Here is a 23,887-nt window from a genome sequence, read left to right as displayed (position 1 = left end):
ATCAGATAACTCTCTGGACCTGCTGTTTTTTTCCTTCAATATTATGTAACTAGAATTTATTCAGGTTATTGCTCATAACTGAGTTCATTCATTTTCATTACTGTTAATATTCCATCATGGGAAAATACCACACTCTTTCCATTCTGTTAACGGGCATTTGATTTCTTTCTGTTTGGGATGGAAGAATTTTATGAGAAGTTCTACTATGAATTTTTTTTTTTTTTACTATGACCTTTTTTTGAAAATGTCTCTTGATGGGTGAGTGCAAGAGTTTCTCTTGAGTATATACTTAGGAGTAGAATTGCTAGATTATAGAGTGTGTATGAGATAATGCAGGATCATTTCTCAAAATTTATGCCCCACTGTTTCTTTTGAACACTAGGGATGTTAGCTGTGTAGTGTGATCTATGCTGTATAATTTTTCATAATTATTCATTGTTTAAACTAACTTTGTTTATGGTACTTTTATAAGGAAGTTTTTTATTTTCACATTTTCAATTATGACTCTTATTCATAGACTCTGGTTTCCAGACTTGAATAAGATTTCCCTTGTTTCCTTATAGTAGAGCTTCAAGATTTTGCCAACTCTCCAAATATTTTTTTGCTTTCCATTAGTCTCATATGGCAATTGGAATTTTTTTCTTTTGTATGTGGTATAAGAAAGAATTCCATTTTCATTTTCTTCCAGGAAGATAGATTATACTATATTATTCTATATTAATTTTAAGATATTTTGCAATGAAAAATTGGACTCTGAAGTCCAGTTAGAAACTTAAAAACATGATCTTTTTAAAATCCATTCAACCAAACTTGAGAGTGGTTCTTGATACAGGTTCTGTGTCTTGTTACATTTATTAAGTATTTTGTAGCCTGTATTGCTATTAAAAATTTATAATATTGTAATTTCTTTTTCTTGTCTTATTACATTATTATGTTTAAGACAGTATTAAACAATAGTGCTGATTATCAGCATATCTGTCCAATTCCTGATTTTAATTGAATTATAAATATTTCATAATTTATAACAATTATTATTAGTTATTTGGGAAATAAATATTTTTATTAGAGGATAATTTCTTTATAGTTTTGTGATGGTTTCTGCCATACGTTAACATGAATCAGGTATACATAGGTCCCCTCCCTCTTGAAACTCCCTCCCACCTCCTCTCCATCGTAATCCCTCTAAGTTGTTACAAAGCACCAGCTTTGGGTTCCCTGTGTCATACAGCAAATTCCCACTGGGAGTCTATTTTACATAAGGCAATGCATATGTTTCAATGCTGTTCTCTTAAATCATCCCACCTTCTCCTTCCCCACTGTGTCCAAAAGTCCATTCTTTATGTCTGCATCTCCTTTGCTGCCCTGCAAGTAGAATCATCAGTACTATCTTCTTTCTAGATTCCATATTTGTCTTTATCTTTCTGATTTACTTCACTCTGTATAACAGGCTTTAGGTTCATTAACCTCATTAGAACTGACTCAAGTCCATTCTTTTTATAGCTGAGTAATATTCCATTGTGCATATATACCAAAACTTCTTTATCCAATCATCTGTAGATAACATCTAGGTTGCTTCTATGTCCTAGATGTTGTAAATAATGCTCCAGTGGACGTTGGGATACATGGGTCTTTTTCAATTATGGTTTCCTCAGGGTATATGCCCAGTAATGGGATTGCTGGGCCATATGGTAGTTTTATTCCTAGTTTTTTAAGGACTCTTCATACTGGCTATATCAATTTGCATTCCCACCAACAGTGCAAGAGGGTTCCTTTTCCTCCACACTCTCTGCAGTATTTATTGTTTGTAGACTTTTTGATGATGGCCATTCTGACCAGTGTGAGATGATAGCTCATTGTAGCTTTGCTTTGCATTTCTCTAATAATGAGTGATATTGAACATCTTTTCATCTATTAGCCATCTGTATATCTTCTTTGGAGAAATGTCTTTTTAGGTCTTCTGCCCACTTTTTGATTGGGTTGTTTGTTTTTCTGGTATTGAGCTGCCTGAGCTGCTTGTATATTTTAGAGATTAATTCTTTGTCAGTTGTTTTATTTGCTTTATTTTCTCCCATTCTGAGGATTGTCTTTTCACTTTGCTTAGTTTCCTTCATTGTGCAGAAGCTTTTAAGTTTAATTAGGTCCTATTTGTTTATTTTTGTTTTTATTTCCATTACTCTAGGAGATGGGCCATAGAGGATCTTGCTGTGATTTATGTCAAAGAGTGTTCTTCCTATGTTTTCCTGTAAGAGTTTTAAAGTTTCTGGTCTTACATTTATGTCTTTAATCCATTTTATTTATATGTATGGTGTTAGGAATTGTTCTAATTCCATTCTTTTACACACAGCTGATCAGTTTTCTCAGCACTACTTATCAAAGAAACTGTCTTTTCTCCATTGTATATTTTTGCCTCCTCTGTCAAAGATAAGGTGCCCATAGGTGTATGGATTTATCTCCGGGCTTTCTATCTTGTTTCATTGGTCTATAATTCTGTTTTTGTAACAGTACCATGCTATCTTGATGACTGTAGCTTTGCAGTATAGTCTGAAATCAGGAAGGTTGATTTCTCCAGTTCCATTCTTCTTTCTCAAGATTGCTTTGGTTATTCAGGTCTTTTGTGTTTCCATACAAATTGTGAAATTATTCTTTCTGTGAAAAATACCACTGGTAGTTTGATAAGGATTGCATTGAATCTATATGCTTTGGGTAATATACTCATTTTCACTGTATTGATTCTTCCAATCCAATAACATGGTATATATCTCTATCTGTGTTATCTTTAACAGACATCTTAAAAAGATGATATCATTCATCAGGATCTTATAGTTTTTTGTATACAGGTCTTTTGTTTCTTTAGGTAAATTTATTCCTAAGTATTTTATTCCTTTTTTAAATTTATTTATATTAGTTGGAGGCTAATTACTTTACAATATTGTAGTGATTTTTGCCATACATTGATATGAACCAGCCATGGATTTACATGTGTTCCCCATCCTGAACCCCCCTCCCACTTCCCTCCCCATCCCATCCCTCTGTTGTAATGGTGAATGGGATTGTTCCCTTCATTTCTCTTTCTGATATTTCATCATTAGTGTATAGGAATGCAAGGGATTTCTGTGTACTAATTTTATGTCCTGTGACTTTACTATATTCATTGATTAGCTCTAGTAATTTTCTGCATCTTTAAGGTTTTCTATGTAGAGAATCATGTCATCTGCAAACAGTGAGAATTTTACTTCTTCTTTTCCTATCTGGATTTCTTTTATTTCTTTTTCTTCTCTGATTGCTGCGGCTAGGACTTCCAAAATTATGTTGAATAACAGTGGCAAGAATGGGCACCCTAGTTGTGTTAATCTTTAACTATATAACTTTATACACATCAGATTTATGGGATTTCTGTCATTCAGTAGATGATTTTAATCCATTCACATTTGATTACTGAATTCATTTAAATTATTTCTTAAATCTTATTTTTGTGTCTCGATATTCTGTTTTAATTTTTCTTTTTTATTATCTCCTATTGAATTGTTAGCATTTTAAAAATTCTTCTTCCAGAACTCTACTTTTTAAAAATTATGGACTTGTTTCTATTACTTCAATAAATGTTCCTAAATTTTTTCCTGGCATATTTAATATAAGCTAATCAGTATCCTCATCTTGAATATGTATAAGGATATGATGTTGCAAACCCAAATTCTCCTTCATTTTCTATTTTTGTTAGCTACTATTTTAATTTCATTTTGTTAAAAAATTAGTCATTATTTAAATATTTGACTGTCAATGCTTATTTAGATGTATTAGCATATTAAATAGTTCATTTGCTCATTATTTACTGCATCTGGTACTTCAGTTTTTCAGTCTGAGAACTCATGTCTTCAATTGTGGAGAAAACTCTGTAAGTGAAAGTGAAAGTCACTCAGTCATGTCCCACTCTTTGCGACCCATGGACTATACAGTCCATGGAATCCTCCAGGCCAGAATACTGGAGTGGGTAGCCTTTCCCTTCTCCAGGGGATCTTCCCAACCCAGGGATCTTTTATTTTGAGATTATTTTCAGAGGGTTTGTTTTCTAAGAGAGTCTTAGACACTCTTGGTTATGAAATGAATTTTATAATCACTTCTGCCTAGGCCCTATGTGTTTCACTACTTGCATTTTTGAGTTTACTACTTGGCTCTAGGTTCTCCAACCTCTTAAGAGCAGTTTAACTTGGACATCCATCTGAAACTCTGTGAAGGGTGTATCATCGTTTATTTGCAATTATCCAGAGAGTGGAGCTTTACTAGTTTTCATTTTACAGATATTTAATAAATCCTAGCTTCATGTAAGGAGGTTAATTTCAGCATCTCATTCTCCCATATGTTGGAAACTTCATTTTCTATTCTCATACACATGTTAAAACATCACCCTTTGTCTACCAGGGCTTATATTTTGTATAATAACCTTACTTCAGAATTCAACCTTATCTAACTCTGGATTTTAGTTCTTTAGTGACTTGTGACAACTAGGAAATTCCTTTAATTGCTTTTACATTCTATACACGCACATATACCAATATTAATGTAAAAATCTGCACTGATATTATGCACACACATATTTTGTAAAGGCGTTTCTATATGTTTTGAGTAAGATGGAGGCTATTCTGCATTATTTGGGTCTATAATAAAAATTTTACTTTTAGAAGTTTCTATTTTCTATCTTAAAATTCCTTATCTACTGATAATACTTTCTTCTTTTTGCATTGTTATAGCTTTAGTAAATAATCCTATAATATCAGTTGGAATTGGGATAGGGATACATACGGACACATGAGCTCATTCAACTATCTTGATCGAATACAGGAAGTTTTATTTATTATTATTATTATTATTTTTCTGCCTCTTCTTTCCATTATATCATTGCTTTGAAAAAATGAAAATATTTATGGAGCTTTAACATCCAAATATTACCACCTTATTTCAGTTTTCAAATTTTGGAATACATATCTCTGTCATACTTAAAATCAGCCTCTAACCCACATGTCAAAATTTTTAGATCTCAAAGATTCCTTCATAGGCTTGAAAATTATTGAGAATCTCACAGAGTTTTTGTTTTATGTCAGTTAGCCCTATCAATATTTATTACCATATAACAAATTAAAATTGAGACTATTTAAGGATATTTATTAATTTATTTTAACATCTACAATAAACCCATTATATATTAATATTAACTAACATGTTTATGGGGACTTCCTCTGTGGCTTAGTGGTAAAGAACCTGCCTGCCAGTGCAGGAGACACAGGAGACATGGGTTTGATCCCTGAGTCAGGAAGATCCCCTGGAGTAGGAAACGGCAACATGTTTATGAAAAAAATAATTATTTTCCAAGATAAAGAATAGTAAGAAGAATGGTTGTTTTACATTGTAAAATCTCTTTAATATTTGGCTTAATAAGAGACAGATGGATTATCATCAGTGCTTCTACATTCAAGCTGTTGGTATATGGTATTCTGGTGGAAGTATATGGGGGGGTCTGATATTCAGACAGATATATAGTTGGAAAAATGTAGACCTCGTGGACCTCCTCAAAAGGCCTGTGAAGACCTAGGGGATCTTAGTCCATACCTTGAGTGACCTCTGCTCTAAGTAAATTTTGTTGAGAATTAGTTTTGAAAATTCCTTTTCTGGAAGGAATATGGAAGAGAGAAATAATATAGTGGTAATATGTGAAGAAGTATACAAAACCTTAAAAAAGTTTTACCTGGGTTAAATTGTGAACAAAATTTCTGTTGGGAAAAAGAGAAATCATATTTCAGTAAACAGCATCATAAATATTCAGTTAAATAATCTACTTTCAACATCAGTTCAGTTCAGTTGCTTAGTTGTGTCCGACTCTTTGTGACCCCATGGAGTGTGGCATACCAGGCCTCCCTGTCCATCACCAACTCCCAGAGTTTACTCAAACTCATGTCCATTGAGTCAGCGATACCACCCAACCATCTCATCCTCTGTCGTCTCCTTCTCCTCCCTCCTTCAATCTTTCCCAGCATCAGGATCTTTTCAAATGAGCCAGCTCTTCACATCAGGTGGCCAAAGTATTGGAGTTTCAGCTTCAACATCAGTCCTTCCAGTGAATACTCAGGACTGATCTCCTTTAGGATGGACTGGTTGGATCCCCATGCAGTCCAAGGGACTCTCAAGAGTCTTCTCCAACACCACAGTTCAAAAGCATCAATTCTTTGGCACTCAGCTTTCTTTGTAGTCCAACTCTCACATCCAAACATGACTATTGGAAAAACCATAGCCTTGACTAGACGGACCTTTGTTGGCAAAGTAACGTCTCTACTTTTTAATATGCTGTCTAGGTTGGTCATAACTTTTCTCCCAAAGAGTAAGAATATTCTGTCTATATTCCACTGTGTGTAAGTCACTTCAGTTGTGTCCAGCTCTTTGTGACCCTGTGGACTGAAGCCTGCCAGGCTCCTCTCTCCATGGGATTCTCCAGGCAAGAATACTGGAGTGGGTTGCCATGCCCTCCTCCAGGGGCTCTTCCCAATCCAGGGATCTAACCTGTGTCTGTTACATCTCCTGCAATGGCAGGTGGGTTCTTCACTCACTAAGCCACCTGGGAAGCCCTTATATTCCATTATGGACACATAAATGATTAAATGCTAATTTTTTTTTTTTAAAGCTCATGTCCATAATTAAATATAATTTTCGTTGAGGGGCATGAATCTATATACTTCTTCCCAAATAATACTGTAAGCTAATTTGACATGATCAATGCACATTAAAAAGTCCATAGTTTAGGGACTTCCCTGATGGCCCAGTGGTTAAGACTCCCTGTTTCCACTACAGGGGGCACAGGTTCAATCCGTGCTCCAGGAACTAAGATCCTGCATGCCATGTGACATAGCTAAAAAAAAAAAAAAGTCTATAGAGTTTACATGTTTTAATTTATGTCAAGACAAAATTTATTAGTTGGCATTCCAAATGTTTCATCTATGGCCCTTCAGTGTAAATTTTCTGAAAGAAGCAAATTTACTTGTATGTTTACTTATATGTTTTTTAGAAAGTAATTTTTCACTTTAAAGATAGCTGTTATTTTTAAAATCACATAATCCCTAAAAATCAATGACTCAGGATTGTGTTTCCTTTTGTGCATAGTGCTTAGTACATTATTAAGTACAAAATAAAATGAAGATGTCTTGAGAATCGTAAGTGTACATGCAGTAAGTTCCTAAGACCATATGATGAAAATAACATTTCATATGTTCAATCTGATATAGGAGAAAGCTACTCAAACCAAGTACTAAAAATCTTGATAGGTGGATATGTCCAAAGTTCAAAAAGTATGAAGTTTGTAAAAAAACATCCCCTGTCAGCACACAGGCACCTAAAACTAACCCCTGAAGCTGAGGATGCACAGAGTCCTGGCTTGGGCCACCACTACTGCCTGCTCTGGTCCCTACCTACTGTACCTGGAGGCACTGCTGAGGACTATGATAGCCCTTGCAGTCACTGTGGACACCCTGCAGCATTTGGTAAACACCATGCAACTGTCAATGTTCTGGACCTTAGTGGGCTGAGCTGATGAGACATTGTACCCCACCGGATCCAGAGCCAGCACATGCCCCTGCACATGACACCCCATACCACTAGACAGGTGGTCACAGCATGCTCCAACATGCACAACCACAGGTGGAGGTCTTTTCTTAGTGAGGTCAGTCTATGATGTCTGGAAGTGGTGACTGCTTCTTCAAATGCGCAGATACCTACACAGGCGACAAGGACCGTGAAGAATCAGGGAAACATGACACCACTAAGGGAACACAGTAAACTCAAGCAATGAATCCTAAGGAAATGGATTACATGAATAGCCTGAGAAAAAATTCAAAATATGGTTCTAAAGATGCTCAGAGAGCTATGAGAGAACAACAACAACAACAACAAACAATTTAATGAAATTAGAAAAACAGTATAATAACAAAATGAGTAGTTCAAAAAAGAGACTGAAAATATAAGGAAGATTTTGGAAGTGAAGAATTATAAGACAGCTTCACAGCAATTAGACAAGAGAAATAAACAAAAGTTATTCAAATTGGAAGGAAAGAGGTAAAACTATTTGCAGATGACATGATACTCTATTTAAAGGACCCTAAAGTCTCCACACAAAAACTATTAGAACTAATAAAGGAATTCAATAAGCTAGCAGAATAAAAAGATTAATATACAGAAATCCGTTGCATTTTTAGATTAACAATGAAATATCAGAAAGAGAAAACTAAAAAAAAAAACAATCCTATTGAAAATCTCATCCAAAAAAAAAAAAAAAAAAAAAGGAATAAACTTAACCAAGGAGGTGAAAGATCTATACACTGGAAACTATAAAACCTTGATAAAGTAAACTGAAGATAATTTAAAGGAATGGAAAGATCCCATCTTCTTGGAGGGGAAGAGTTAATTGTTAACTTAATTGTTAATTTTTAAATTGTTAAAATGGTTATACTACCCAAAGCAACCTACAGATTTAGTGCAATCCCTATCAAAATATCCACGATATTTTTTTTTCCACAGAACTAGAACAAATAATCCTAGAACTTATGTGGCACCACAAGAGATTTTGTATTAATATAACATAAAACCAAACAAAAGGAGAAAAGCATTACAAGTGATAAACAAGGTCACTACAAAGTTTCAATTCTTCAAAAAAATCTTAATAATTCAGAGTTATGTGCACCTAAAAGATACCCTCAAAGTATAAAGCAAAAAATTAGGCACCTACATGCAAAAGTGTCATGTCTATCACCATAGTGGGAAATTTTAGCCAATATCAACTCAATAATGAGTCAAATAAGTACAGAAGATTTGACAGTACACTTAACTGACCTACTGGGCATAAATAGCATATGACATCCAACAATAGGAAAATACATTTTCTTTAGGTACTTGTGAGACATTTATAAAATCTGACTACATGCTAGGGCAAAGATTTGATTCTAACACTTCTGTGATAACAATAAAATTAGGTTAGAATTCAATAACAAAATAATAATTTAAAAGACTCATGTCTGTAAATTAAAAATACATTCCTATACAACTCATCTGCCAAACAAATTATAGTGGCTCTTAGACTATTATTTCCGAGCAGTGATGAAATATTACAATTATGAGATATTTCAATATAGAGGTATTTAGGAGAAATTTTATTTCCTTAAACACACACTTGAAAAAAAGGAAGTCTTAAATCTATGTAATAGACTAAATAACCAATTTAGTAAGTTTCAGAAAAACAAACTCAAAAAAAGAAATAATATAAAAAAACAAATTGAGATAAAATAGACAACAGTAGAAAAACTCAATAAAGCCAAAATATAGTTCTTTGAAAGGACTAATAAAATAAAAATATCTCTAGGAAGAAAAATAAGAAAACAAAAGGAAGGCACAAATAAAAATATTAGAAATGATAAAAGAGTGGCAGACCTACAACTACTGCAGAGATTAAACAAAAATATAAGAGGATGTTATGGGAAAGTTTATGGCATAAAAATTGATACTAACATTGCTAACTGAAGACATGGAAGAATTTCTGGAAAAATACTACAGAAATGAATTTTACAAGAATTAGAACCCCAAAGTTCTAATTCTCCAAAGGTAGCATTCTAACTATTAAAGAATTTGAGTTAATAGTTATAAAATCTTCCCCCACACACTCAAATAATCCAGATCCAGATAGATTTCTATGCAAGTTACCATCAAATATTCAAGGAACATATATTTCCAATATTAAATAAAATCTCTCAGGGAATAGAAGTAAAGTGAAAGTTGTTCAGTTGTGTCCGACTCTTTGCAGCCCCACGGACTATACAGTCTGTGGAATTCTCCAGGCCAGAATATTGCAGTGGGTAGCCTTTCCCTTCTCCAGGGATCTTCCAAACCCAGGGATCAAACCCAGGTCTTCTGCACTGCAGGCAGATTCTTTACCAGCTGAGCCACAAGGGAAGAGAATAGAAAAGAAAGACTAATCCTAACTTACATGATGAGTCTAGTATAGTCTTGGCATCAGACGTATTAAAGGATATACAAGGGGTGTAAAACCACAGGCCACTCCCACTCATGTATATTCACACACATAAAAACCTAAATAACATTAGTAAATGGAATCTATAAATGTATATGAAAGATAATTCATCAAGACCAAGTTGGCTTATTCTAGAAATACAAGTTTATTAATATGGAAATATTAACAACTATTATCTATCAGATTTACACAGTAAAAAGAGAAAAACTATACAAATGTTTATGTGGAAGCAGAAAAACACTGAATATTTAACAAGTCATAAAAAGAATTACAGCCAGCTTGGAATAAAAAGGACCTTCCTTAATCAGGTAAAGTTTAACTCATAACCTGTAACAAATATTATGCAAAATAGTGAAATGATGAGAGTCTTCCTTTTGAGATGGTGAATAAAATAAGAAGCCCTGCTATCACCCTTCTAAAAAAGATTGTATTTGATGTTCTAGACATGCAATAAGAATAAAAGGAGTAGAAGGCATACTTATAAGAAAGAAAAACAAAATCATCATCATTTGTGGGTAATCTGATTTTTTTTAATTCCAAGAGAATACATAAATAATCATAATTTAGCAATATTGCTGAATGCAAAAACCAACAGTCAAATGTAAAGTGTATTCTATACAACAGGAAGAGCTGGTTAGAAATTATAATTTTAAAAATTTGATTTTTTATAAGAGAAACAAAAATATAAAGTACCTAAGAATTCAGTTCAGTTCAGTTCAGTTGCTCAGTCATGTCCGACTCTTTGTGACCCCATGGACTGCAGCACAACAGGCTCCCTGTCCATCACCAACTCCCAGAGTTTACTCAGACTCATGTCCATTGTGTTGGTGATGCCATCCAACCAGCTCATCTTCTGTCATTCCCTTCTACTTCTGCCTTCAATCTTTCTCAGCATCAGGGGCTTTTCAAATGAATCAGTTCTTCGCATCAGGTGGCCAAAGTAGTGGAGCTTCAGCTTCAGCATCAGTCCTTCCAATGAACACCCAGGACTGATCTCCTTTATGATGGACTGGTTGGATCTCCTTGCTGTCCAAGAGACTCTCAAGAATCTTCTCCAACACCACAATTCAAAAGCATCAGTTCTTTGGTGCTCAGCTTTCCTTATAGTCCAACTCTCACATCTATACACGATTACTGGAAAAACCACAGCCTTAACCAGACGGACCTTTGTTGGCAAAGTAATGTTTCTGCTTTTTAATATGCTGTCTAGATTGGTCATAACTTTTCTTTCAAGGAGCAAGGGTCTTTTAATTTCATGGCTGCAGTCACCATCTGCAGTGACTTTGGAACCCCCAAAATGAAGTCTTTCACTCTTCTCACTGTTTCCCCATCTATTTACCATGAAGTGATGGGACCAGATGTCATGGTCTTAATTTTCTGAATGTTGAGTTTTAAGCCAACTTTTTCACTCTCTTCTTTCACTTTCATCAGTAGGCTCTTTAGTTCTTCACTTTCTGCCATTAAAGGTGGTATCATCTGCATATCCGAGGTTATTGCTATTTCTCCCGGTAATCTTGATTCCAGCTTGTGCTTCATCCAGTACAGCATTTCTCATGATGTATTCTGCATATAAGTTAAACAAGCAGGGTGACAGTATATAGCCTTGATGTACTCTTTTTCCTATTTGGAACCAGTCTGTTGTTCCATGTCCAGTTCTAACTGTTGCTTCCTGACCTGCAAACAGATTTCTCAAGAGGCAGGTCAGGTGGTCTAGTATTCCCATCTCTTTCAGAATTTTCCACAGTTTGCTGTGATCCACACAGTCAAAGGCTTTGGCATAGTCAATAAAGCAGAAGTAGATGTTTTTCTGGAACTCTCTTGCATCCAGTGGATGTTGGCAATTTGATCTCTGGTTCCTCTGCCTTTTCTAAATCCAGCTTGAACATTTGGAAGTTCACGGTTCACGTACCATTGAAGCCTGGCTTGAGAATTTTGAGCACTACTTTGCTAGCGTGTGAGATGAGTGCTATTGGGTGGTAGTTTAAACATTCTTTGGCATTGCCCTTCTTTGGGATTGGAATGAAATCTGAACTTTTCCAGTCCTGTGGCCACTGCTAAGTTTTCCCAATTTGCTGGCATATTGAGTGCAGCACTTTCACAGAATCATCTTTTAGGATTTGAAATAGCTCAACTGGAATTCCATCACCTCCACTAGCTTTGTTTGTAGTGATGCTTTCCAAGGCCCACTTGACTTCACATTCCAGGATGTCTGGCTCTAGGTGAGTGATCACACCATCAAGATTATCTGGGTCCTGAAGATCTTTTTTGTATAGTTCTTCTGTGTATTCTTGACACCTCTTCTTGATATCTTCTGCTTCTGTTAGGTTCATACCATTTCTGTCCTTTATTATGTCCATCTTTGCATGAAATGTTCCCTTGGTATCTCTCATTTTCTTGAAGAGATCTCCAGTCCTCCCCATTCTATTGTTTTCCTCTTTCTTTGCACTGATCACTGAGGAAGGCTTTCTTATCTCTCCTTTCTATTCTTTGGAACTCTGCATTCAAATGTGCATATTTTTCCTTTTCTCCTTTGCCTTTCACTTCTCTTTTCTCAGCTATTTGTAAGGTCTCCTCAGACAGCCATTTTGACTTTTTGCATTTCTTTTTCTTGGGAATGGTCTTGATCCTAAGAATACACCTAATGAAAATGTCCTGATACTTTTTTTTTGGTCCTGATACTTTTATTATTAAAAATTACAAAATCTTATTGCAGACATGTAAAAAAAAAAAAAAAACCTAAGCAAATGGAGGGTTATATATTATTCTGGAGTTGAAAGGCTTCTCAAATTGATTAAAATATATAGACATATTATAGAAAACCCAACTAAGGTTTTTGTAGAATTTGACAAGCCAATTCCAAAAATTTATAGGAAAGAGAAACAGGCCCAAGATAAAGCTAAGAAGTTCCTAAAAGAGAACAAGATTGGGGTCAGTGTGAGGCAAGTATTTGTGCTATCACTTCTCAAGATTTAATAAATAAAGTTATAATAATACAGATAATACAATTTGTTCAAGTATACATAAATAGATCAGCTAAACAGAATAGCTAATCCAGGAAGAAACCCATGCATACACAGAAACTTGATCTATGGTAGAGCTGGTTTTGTGGAAATATCATTCAATGAAGTAAAGTGAAGTGAAAGTCTGACTCTTTGGGACCCCATGGACTATACAGTCCATGGAATTCTCCAGGCAGTATACTGGAGTGGGTAGCCTTTCCCTTCTCCAAGGATCTTCCCAACCCAGGGATTGAACCCAGGTCTCCTGCATTGCAGGCGGATTCTTTACCAGCTGAGTCAGAAGGGAAGTCCCAGATCATTCAATAATTGGATCTAAAAAATTAATTATTCATACACAAAAAATAAAGTTGTATTTCTATCTTGAAGCATATACAAAATCTAATTCCAAGTGGATTAAGGATTTAATTGCAAAAGCAAAACTATACAGAATTTAGTGAAACCTTACATATTATTATGAAACCAAGAAATAAAATGGGTTAAAATGCTAATTTAATGCAGAAGAAAAATTCCTCATGAATAAATGAAAACATGCTCCATAGTAATCAAGGAAAATGCAGATAAAAGAACAATGATGTGATTTCACATCTACTAGATGGAAAAGAATTTAAAAGTCAGATATTAAGTGTTGTAATGATATAACACAATGGGAACTTTCATCCACTGCCAGTATAGATGTAAATTTGGGCAACCTTTTACAAATCATTTAGAGGCTTCCCAGGTGGCACAGTGGTAAAGTATCTGCCTGTCAATGTAGGAGATGCAAGAGATGTGGGTTTGATCCGAGTCAGGAAGATTCTCTGGAGTGGGAAATAGCAACCCACTCCAGTATTCTTGCCTGAAAAATCCCATTGACAGGGGAGCCTAGCAGGCTACAGTCTATGGAGTCACAGAGATTCAGACACAACTGAGCAACTGAACACACACACAGGCATGACCTGGTAAAGTGGAACAAATGTATGCCCTATATTTAGCTAATTTATTTTTAGGTCTATTCCCTAGAAAAATCTTTATTTATGTACATTAGACTGGTAGTTTCCAAATTATTATTTCTAAATAATGTACATACAAATGACTGCAAGATCTTGTCAAAATGCAGATTATGATTCATAAGGTTTGAAACGAAGCTGAGATTCTTTATTTCTAACAAGTTCCCAGATGGCACTAGTGCTGCTGGTCCTTGGACCACATTTTGAGGAGCAAGGCACTATCTTGCAAATAAATGCATCAGCAGGAGAATAAGCAAAAATAGTTATATAATGAAGTACCATCAGGCAGGAACAATGTAAGAACTAAAGATTCTTGTTTAAACATGGATGAGTGTCAAAATTTGTAATATTTAGAGAAAGAAGCAAGTCACAGATGAATGCTTATAATATGATTCAATTTAAATAACATTCAAAAACAAAACTTAACAATTTATTACCATTATATATTGTTGGTAAACTATAAAAAGTGAAGAATCTATTATATAGTTTTCAGGATAGCAGTTAACTCTTGAGGGATAGGATGTGATCAGTAGGGGCATAAGAAAGAAAGTGAAAGTCACTGAGTCATATCTGACTCTTTGCAACCCAATGGACTGTATGTAGCCCAGCAGGCTCCTCTGTCCATGGAATTCTCCAGGCAAGAATACTGGACTGGGTTGCCATTCCCCTCTCCAGGGGACCTTCCAGCCCCAGGGATTGAACCTGGGTCTCCTGCATTGCAGGCTGATTCTATACTATCTGAGCCACCAGGGAAGCCTAAGCAGATTCTAACATGCTGGTAACATTCTATTGTTCATTTGAGTGATGGATACATGGGTATTAGTCACTGATGGTTCCCATGATCACCCCTTGGGGAAAGAGACAGTAGTCTTTTGGTTACAGAGGCAGAATCTATTCTCCAATGAAGTGTTACCATGGATTTTTATTCCCAAAGTTTCCCTTTTCTGTTTCTAAGTTGGTTCAAAACTGACAGAGGGAAAGCTGGTGATTGGCATGTCTTAAATTCCCAACAAGGACAGAAACCTGCCAGTTTCATTAGTAGCAGAGACTTAATTCTTGTTTCTTGGTAAGGCTCTGGGAGAGTGGTCATAAATCAGAGAGGAATGGGTAAATGTGTCCTGTTGGTGGGGCTTGCTGAAATCTAGTGATCAGATCTTTCAATTCAAAGATTGTACATAAACTGCAGGGCCATCTGACTTTAAGGGACCATGTGAACCAGAATAATCAAACTATCAGCCAAAACCATGCTTTACCAAAGACATAAATATTCTCATAGGTTAGGTTTGGGTCATATGCCAATACTCAATATTCTCTGTGGCCAATGAATATGGGGTTGCAAAGGTGCTATGCTGTGCTTTGTCACTCAGTCGTGTCCGAATCTTTAAGACCCCATGGACTATAGTCCGCCAGGCTCCTCTATCCATGGGGATTCTCAAGGCAAGAGTACTGGAGTGGGTTGCCATACCCTCCTCCAGGGGATCTTCCCAACCCAGGGATCGAACCCAGGTCTCCCACATTGCAGGTAGATTCTTTACTGACTAAGCCATCAGGGAAGCCCAAGAATATGGAGTGGGAGCCTATCCCTTCTCCAGGGGATCTTCCCAACCCAGGAATCAACCTAAGGTCTCCTGCACTGCAGGTGGATTCTTCATCAGCTGAGCTACAGGGAAGCCTGGTTGTAAAGGTAGTACCACATAAATCAAATGAAATTAATAATTTCACCACAAAATAGAGGGAGGGATACTTCCCTCAAAGAAAGTGATGTTAAGCAGATAAAAAGAGTTAAGTACATTACAGTCATCTAGAAAGCAGGGACCATATAAGACAGTTCCTTATACCCTATCCAGTGCTTAGGATATGCTTTGACTATAATACTAAAAAAAAAAAAAAAAAAAGAAAGAAAGAAAACAACTCTGATTCATTGATATACTTTAGTTATTGAATGATTTTATAATACAATTAATTATTTTTTCTTGTACCAGTTTTTCCTTCTTAGTTATATCCTTCATCATCATGTTAAAGAGGGTTTGAAGAGCTATCTAAAAAACTAAGAGAGTCCTTTTGGAATATAATATGTATAGTGGAAACAAAAGAAACCTGTAATCTGAAAAACCAGAGCCAATTTCCAATGCTATCTTTTAGTAGCTACATATATTTTTCCAAATTATTTAACCTACCCAAGCTTACATTTTCCCATTTATAATAAAGATAATAATGCTGACATTTAACTGGTTATTATGAAAATTGACAAAGCTGATTTACGTGAAGTATGATCACATAGAAGCAGTATATGTTCAGATAGTGGTTGCTATTGTTATTTTTTGGAGAAGTGGCAACCCGCTCCAGTATTCTTGCCTAGAAAATTCCATAAACAGAGGAGCTTGGTGGGCTACAGCCTATGGGGTCTCAAAGAGTCAGACACGACAGCTTACACATACACATATTGTTATTTTTATTGTTTGTTCTTCAATATTAGTTGGGTAGTACATTTGAGGATAACTTAAAGTGAAAGTGAAGTCGCTCAGTCATGTCCGACTCTTTGCAACCCCATGGACTGTAGCCTACCAGGCTCCTCTGCCCATGGGATTTTCCAGGGAAGAGTACTAGAGTGGGTTGCCATTTCCTTCTCCAAGGTATCTTCCTGACCCAGGGGTCAAACCCAGATCTCCTGCATTGCAGGCAGATGCTTTACCATCTGAGCCACCAGGGAAGTCCAGGGGATAACTTAATTGGTGAATAAAAACTTATATGGAAATTATAATGTAGATAATTCATTTGTGGTTAATTAAAGCTAAACCTTTGACTGTGTGGATCACAATAAACTGTGCAAAATTCTTAAAGAGATGGACATACCACACCACCTGACCTGCCTCCTAAGAAATCTGTATATAGGTCAAGAAGCAACAGTTAGAATCAGACATAGAACAACAGACTGGTTCCAAATCAGGAAAGGAGTACGTCACGGCTATATATTGTCACCCTGCTTATTTAACTTATATGCAGAGTACCTCATGAGAAATACTGGGCTGGATGAAGCACAAGCTGGAATCAATTGCCGGGAGAAATATCAATAACCTCAGATATGCAGATGACACCACCCTTATGGCATAAAACAAAGAATAACTTAAGAGCCTCTTGATGAAGGTGAAAGAAGAGAGTGAAAATGTTGGCTTAAAACTCAACATTCAAAAAACTAAGATCATGGCATCCAGTCCCATCACTTCATGGCAAATAGATGGGGAAACAATGGAAACTGTAAAAGACTTCATTTTGGGGGGCTCCAAAATCACTGTAGATGGTCACTGCCTCCATGAAATTAAAAGACACTTGTTCCTTGGAAGAAAAACTATGACCAACCTACAGAAAATGTTATAAAGCAGAGACATTACTTTGCTGACAAAGGTCTGTTTAGTCAAAGCTATGGTTTTTCCAGTAATTATGTATGGATGTGAGAGTTGGACTATAAAGAAAACTGAGCACCGAAGAATTTATGCTTTTGAACTGTGGTATTGGAGAAGACTCTTGAGAGTCCCTTGGACAGCAAGGAGATGCAACCAGTCCATCCTAAAGGAAATCAGTCCTAAATATTCATTGGAAAGACTGATGCTGAAGCTGAAGCCCCAATACTTTGGCCACCTGATGCAAAGAACTGAATCATTTGAAAAGACCCTGATGATGGGAAAGATTGAAGCAGGAGGAGAAGGGGATGACAGAGGATGAGCTGGTTGGATGGCATCACTGACTCAATGGATATGATTTTGAGCAAGCTCTGGGAGTTGGTGATGGACAGGGAAGCCTGACATGCTGCAGCCCTTGGCGTCTCAAAGAGTCAGACATGACTGACTGAACTGAAAGCTAAATACTCTTAAAATGCATTAATTACCTTCTTTTGCATTACTTACATAGCCTTATAATACCATAGAAAGCAAATATGAGAACTTTCCACAGATAAATAGCGTTCTTCCTCTAAATCCTAAAAAAAAAAAAAAAAAAACTATGATAAATTTAGATGACTGATTGTTTCTATTTGTCTTTGTGAAATTATATATATGTCATGTGTATATATATATATATATATATATATATATTTGCCCAAGTACCTGCTAATATTTGGTTTTTGACCCTTATTCCTGACACATGCTAACACTTTTGTAATTCTGAGTAATAGGAATGTCTCACACAGAGCTCCTAAATTCCTTTTGTTCTAATGAGGTAAACTCTTGGTGGGCTCCTGATTGGGAACTGATCACTAGAAAGACCAATCCATAATTAACAGCTTGGAACTTTCAGTTCAGCCTCCCATTCTATGGAGAGGGGAGAAGGGGTGGAAAATGAGCTAATAATCAATCATGCCTACTTGATGAAATCTCCACAAAAATCCCTAAAGCATGAGAGTCAGAGAGCTTCTAGGTTGATGCCAGCAGGTGATGTAGCCAACTCCACAGTGACAGAAGTTCCTACACTCAGAACCCTTCTGGACCTTACCCTGTATACTTCTTGACCTGACTGTTCATCTGGATCTTTTTACAATATCCTTCATTTTAACTGGTAAATGTGTTTCCCTGAATTCTTCAAGCTGTTTAGCAAATTATCGAAACTAAGGAAAGGGTTATAGGAACCTGAATTTACCACCCGTCATCATCAGTCAGTCAGAAGTGTAGGTGACAACCAGATGCAATTAGCATCTGAAGTGAGGGCAGTCTTGTGGAACTGAGCCCTTAACTTGTGGGATGTGACGTTAACTCTAGGTAGATGGTGCCAGAACTTTAAATGTTAAGACACCCAGCTGGTATAGGAGAATTGGTCCATGTTGAACCTCTCCCCCGCTATGATCTGGTCACAGAATTGTCCTCTGTGAATATACAAAAGAAAACAGTGAGTTTTCCTAGGCGGTCTTCCTCAATGAAACACAATTTGATTAATTTTCTGTTTAACAGTTCTCAACCAGAGATGAATTTGCTTGCAAGGAGATAGATGTCTGACAATGCCTGGAGATATTTTAGGTTGTTATAACTGAGGACTGTTGAGTATATTAAGTCAGTGTGTGTGTGTGTGTGTGTGTGTGTGTGTGTGTGTGCGTGTGTGTGTGCGTGTGTGTGTGTGTTAGTCATTCAGTTGTGTCCAGCTCTTTGCAACTGTAGCCTGTCAGGCTGCTCTGTCCATGGAATTCTCCAGGCAAGATTACTGGAGTGGGTTGCCATTCCCTTCTTCATGAGATCTTTCCCATGTAGGGATCGAACCCGGTCTCCTGCATTGCAGGCAGATTCTTTACCATCTGAGCTACCAGGGAAGCCCCATTAAGTCACATGTACCTCCTTAAAGAGTATAAGGCCTGATAACACTATATATAAATGACAAAGATTCCTATATATATGTGTATATTTGTGTGTGCATATTTTTTACATGTATTACACATTTATGTAGACTTCCAAAACATAACAAAAGGGAAAGAAATCCTTTACTTCTTTAGGAATTGTGTCATGAAACTGGCAAGCACTCAACTCAAAAAGCCAAATTCAAGTATTTTTCAATCTATAGGAATTGAAAAATGAATTACTATATTCATCTGGCCTCTCCCACATCACCCTGTCTACCTCTTCCCTGAAAATAAAGATTATTAAGTAAAAAGAAAGCAACAGAACTCAGGGAAATAATTAACTTACAAAAAAAAAAAAAGTAAAAAGAAGGCACAAGTCCCAAAGTGAAGGCAGTATTTGTCACACAAAGTCTCTGCACAGCAATGACTTTAGATACGCTTGTGTGGGAACTTCAACTATTAGTACTTTGCTACTAATTAGTACAGTGCCAATGCTTAAAATTCATTATTATTATTATTGTAAACTAGAGAGGATTCAACAACACTCATTTATTTGCATTCACACAGCTTTCTTGAACTGAAGAAAACGTAGTGGAATACAAATAAACCTGCTAGAAATGGCTCTTAGTTCTGAGTATTGTCATAGGAGTATGTGATATTAGTCCCACTTAGCTGGGAGTACTATTATCATTACAATGGTTAACTGGGGCTTTAATATATTTACTGATAAAAAAGTGAATGTAAAAATCACATGTGATAGTCCCCTCTTATCTGTGAGATATGTATTCCAAGACCCCCAGAGGATGACTGAAATTGTAGGTAGTACCAATCCAACCCTATATATACTGCTTTTTTTGTACATACATACCTAATATAAAGTTTGATTTGTAAAGTAAGCCCAGAAAAATATTGATGATAATTAATAATAAAATAACTACTTCAATATGATCTTTCTTCTTTCCTCATTAAGTCAAAAACTTTCACCTTTTCACTTAAAGGAAATACTTTATGGCTTCTTTGGCATATCTGAATTGCCAGCATCACTGTTTTTGTACTTTGGGGTCATTATTAAGTAAAATTAGGATTACTTAAACACAAGGAGTACAATATTGTAATTAATAGGTGTGATAACTGGGAAAGCTATTAAGTAACTAATGGGTAGGACATGCTGGACAAAGAAATGATCCACATCTCGGGGAGATGGAGCCGGACTGCAAGATAATTCATCATGCCACTCAGAATAACTGCATTTTAAAGCTTGTGAATTGTCTATTTCTAGAATTTCTCATATAAATATTTCAGACTATAGTTGACCATGGCTAACTGAGAGTACAGAAGGTATAATCACAGATAAGAAGGGGACCACTGTATCAGTTCATAACTTAACAATTTGCTATGAGATATTTCTAAAAATTAATGATATACTGATAATAATTTTTAAATACCTCATTTATAGTTGCAACTTTACCATTTAAAATGGGTTAAATTAAGTCAAAAACCTCAAAAAAAAAAGACAAAATAAAATGTAACAGGGATGATTATTTAAGATTCACTAATTTATCATTTAAATCAACTTACTGGGCCTAAAACAATTGGTTTTATAGCATGAATACCAGGAGAAGAACATCGTAGTTCTGTCTTGGGTGATCTAGCATTTAAAAAAAAATGGAAAAGGAGAAATAAGTATAGATGCATATGAGATTCCCCTACAACTTTTTAAGCCTAAAAACTTCCATTGTATGCTAATAAGAAAAATTAAAAATATAGCAACATTTTACTTCTATTTTCAAAGTGATTTTTGTCTTTCTTTTCACATCTATTTAATGAAAATAAATTTACATTAAATCACTGCCTTGAATCTGAATGTCTATACTACATGAATTTTTTTTACACATACATTGATTTTCACAGCAAAAAAATCTTACCTTTTATTTTTTATAGAACAAGTTGCTGGAGCACTCCACTCAGAAAATAATGTTCCTTCATACTCTAACTTAATCTGAAAAAGAAGGTAAAATTTCTCAAACAAAAAAACTGCTCCAAAATTTTGTATGTCAATTTTTAGATGTAGAGCTCAGTTTTCTGAGTCTCTTATTGTTTAAAGAAAGAATAACTAAAATTCAATTCCTTTAAAATTGTACAAGTATTACGACAAGGGAAAAGTAACTTCTATATGTCACTTCAGTAGTCTCCCCCAAACTGTAGTATTTTTATTTTATTTTACTTCAAAAATAATCTATTAAGTGTCTAGAAGGTGTTTAGTATCACAATTTTCTTTAGTCACAGTTTCTTTATTTCCTTACTTCTACTTTTTTCCTGCTTCTACATTCTTTCATTTATAAGTTCTTTCCCTGGAAGTATATCACACACTTCCTAACATCATCAGTCTTAGTCTCAACACTGGTCCTCCTCCTCAGCCAGATCTGGAGCCCAATTTCACCTTCTAATATTGTTACAGAGAAGTTATGTACATATGTATACATCATTATGTAGATATATACATACATAAATGCTGTTTCATTGTTTTTACTTGTAAAATGGGAATTATGATACCACCTCATAGATTTGATGTTATAGGATTAATGACAGTGTATAAGAAGAAAAAAGTTCACCAGAAAATAGGACACAACCCTAAAGTATATAAAGCAAAATTTGATAGAGTTACTAGAAGATATTTTAAGTCATATATATAGTGGTGGACTTTTAACACACATAGATTAAAGCCATAGATTAAACTTGAAAAAAAAGATAATTATAGTTGACCCTTGAACAATTCAGGGATTCGGGGCACTGACGCTCCACACAGAGGGAAATCTGCCTATAATTTATAGTTAGGCTTCTACACATGCAGTTCTTCCGTATCTATGACTCCACATCCAGAGGTTCAATCAACTTTGGATTGTGTAGTACTTCAGTATTTACTATTGAAAATATCTTTGTATAAGTGGGCCAGTAGAACTCAAACCTATATTGTTCAAGGGTCAATCTGTGTGTGTGTGTGTGTGTGTGCATGTGTGGGTATTTCTAAAATTGACCAATAAAAAATACATTCTTTTCTCACATAGATCATTTACCAAAACTGACCACATTTACAAGGGAAGTGCTAGCCAGTCTCAAAGTATTATTATCATGCCTACTATACCCTTGATACTAGTGAAATAAAATTATAATTTCTTATAAAGTGAATCAGAAACATATCTTAGGATATTCTTAATTTAAAAAAAATTGTACTTCTGAATTATTCATGGAATAAAATAGAAATCACAATGAAAATTACACAGTGTTTATGAAAAAACAATAAAAGCATTGATGTTATCAAAACTTGAAGCATGTAAATAGGTCCTAATGAAAATGAATACCCTTAAAAGAAATAAGGTAGTTTGAAAGTGAATAAACTCAGTTTTCAGTATAAGATGCTAATACAAAAACCTGTGAGAGAACCCCCAAAAGTAAAAAGAAAGATATAAGAGAGAAGAAAAATGGGAATTTACAAAAGAAAATAAATTGGGATGGGTTAGTGGTGAAGTAATGTTTTAATCTACTCAAATTTCTTATAGACACAGAAAGAACAATTAGTATAGCAGCAAAAAGAAAAAAAAAACACTGGACAGCATCAATAATAGAATTCAGTGACAAGGTATCCTGCAAAAACCCCAAATAAAATTGGGATGGAACAAACCAGCTGAAACTAGCAGATTCGTGTGATAACAGCATAAGAAAATAACTACGGTAGACCTTAGAAGAAAACACCTCAATCATTACAGGTATTCAGTAGACACCATAGAACAATTTGAGGATATAACCAGAGGGATTTTTATATTTTTCAGTTTCTACATAAGTCTCTGATAACGTCTGAAAGGGCAAGAGGAGGTGGGATCCATGAACTCCAAAGTCAATGAGCCAAAGGCCTCTTCTAGAATAGAGATCCATAACCAAAACACAAGGAAAAGAATACCAACTGAGCTGGAAAGGGACAATAAGAACAAAGGAAAGGGAAACAGCAGATACATGAGGCAGGGAAATAGAATCTGGGGAGCTAAGAAAGTATTAGCCTTATTTCTGAACACTCTATGGAACAACATAAGAGGTAACTCTAAAGCCATGAGGTTAGAAAAGTTATTTTGACCCACCACTTCTTCCTTAAAGAGCAGGAAAACTAATTTCATGCTTTAAAAAAACTGAGCAACAGAAAGAGGATCATGCTCAAATCACACACAATTATAATAAGAAAAAGAAGAGAGTAAGAAGCAGAAAAACACCTCTATAAGACCACACTCAGTAAATACTTTCTTTTTGATTTGGTCACACCACGTGGCTTGCAGGATCTTAGTTCCCCAACCAGGGATCAAACTTGTACCCCCTGTAGTGGAAGTATGAAGTCCTAACCACTGGGATCTCCAGGTAATTCCCCTCAATAAATAAATTAAAACTATAACTTAATATAAGGGTTAGTTTTATGTGTCAATTTGGCTAGATTATAGTAACTAGTTATTTAATCAAATGCTAA

The 23,887-nt window shown here is 35.4% G+C and overlaps 1 protein-coding gene across 4 annotated transcripts in view; it reads right to left on the bottom strand.

Moving 5' to 3' along the window:
* The window catches only part of CATSPERE (catsper channel auxiliary subunit epsilon), a 150,294-nt gene that overhangs the window by 109,669 nt on the left and 16,738 nt on the right, over window positions 1–23,887 (bottom strand). For 3 of the 4 annotated variants that reach the window (XM_070474396.1, XM_070474395.1, XM_070474398.1), the window contains exons 3-6: window positions 21,306–21,379; window positions 20,959–21,028; window positions 17,966–18,036; window positions 5,738–5,762 (exon numbers count right to left, since the gene is read on the bottom strand). In XM_070474396.1, the coding sequence (XP_070330497.1) occupies window positions 5,738–5,762; window positions 17,966–18,036; window positions 20,959–21,028; window positions 21,306–21,379 (240 nt within the window). The remainder of the gene's footprint in view (window positions 1–5,737; window positions 5,763–17,965; window positions 18,037–20,958; window positions 21,029–21,305; window positions 21,380–23,887) is intronic. The other variant, XM_070474397.1, reaches the window with a different exon arrangement.

The sequence above is a fragment of the Odocoileus virginianus genome, chromosome 11 (assembly GCF_023699985.2).
Source record: "Odocoileus virginianus isolate 20LAN1187 ecotype Illinois chromosome 11, Ovbor_1.2, whole genome shotgun sequence".
Classification (NCBI taxonomy): domain Eukaryota; kingdom Metazoa; phylum Chordata; class Mammalia; order Artiodactyla; family Cervidae; genus Odocoileus; species Odocoileus virginianus.
Note: the sequence above shows the minus strand (reverse complement) of the source record. Positions and strands in the feature narration are given on the sequence as shown.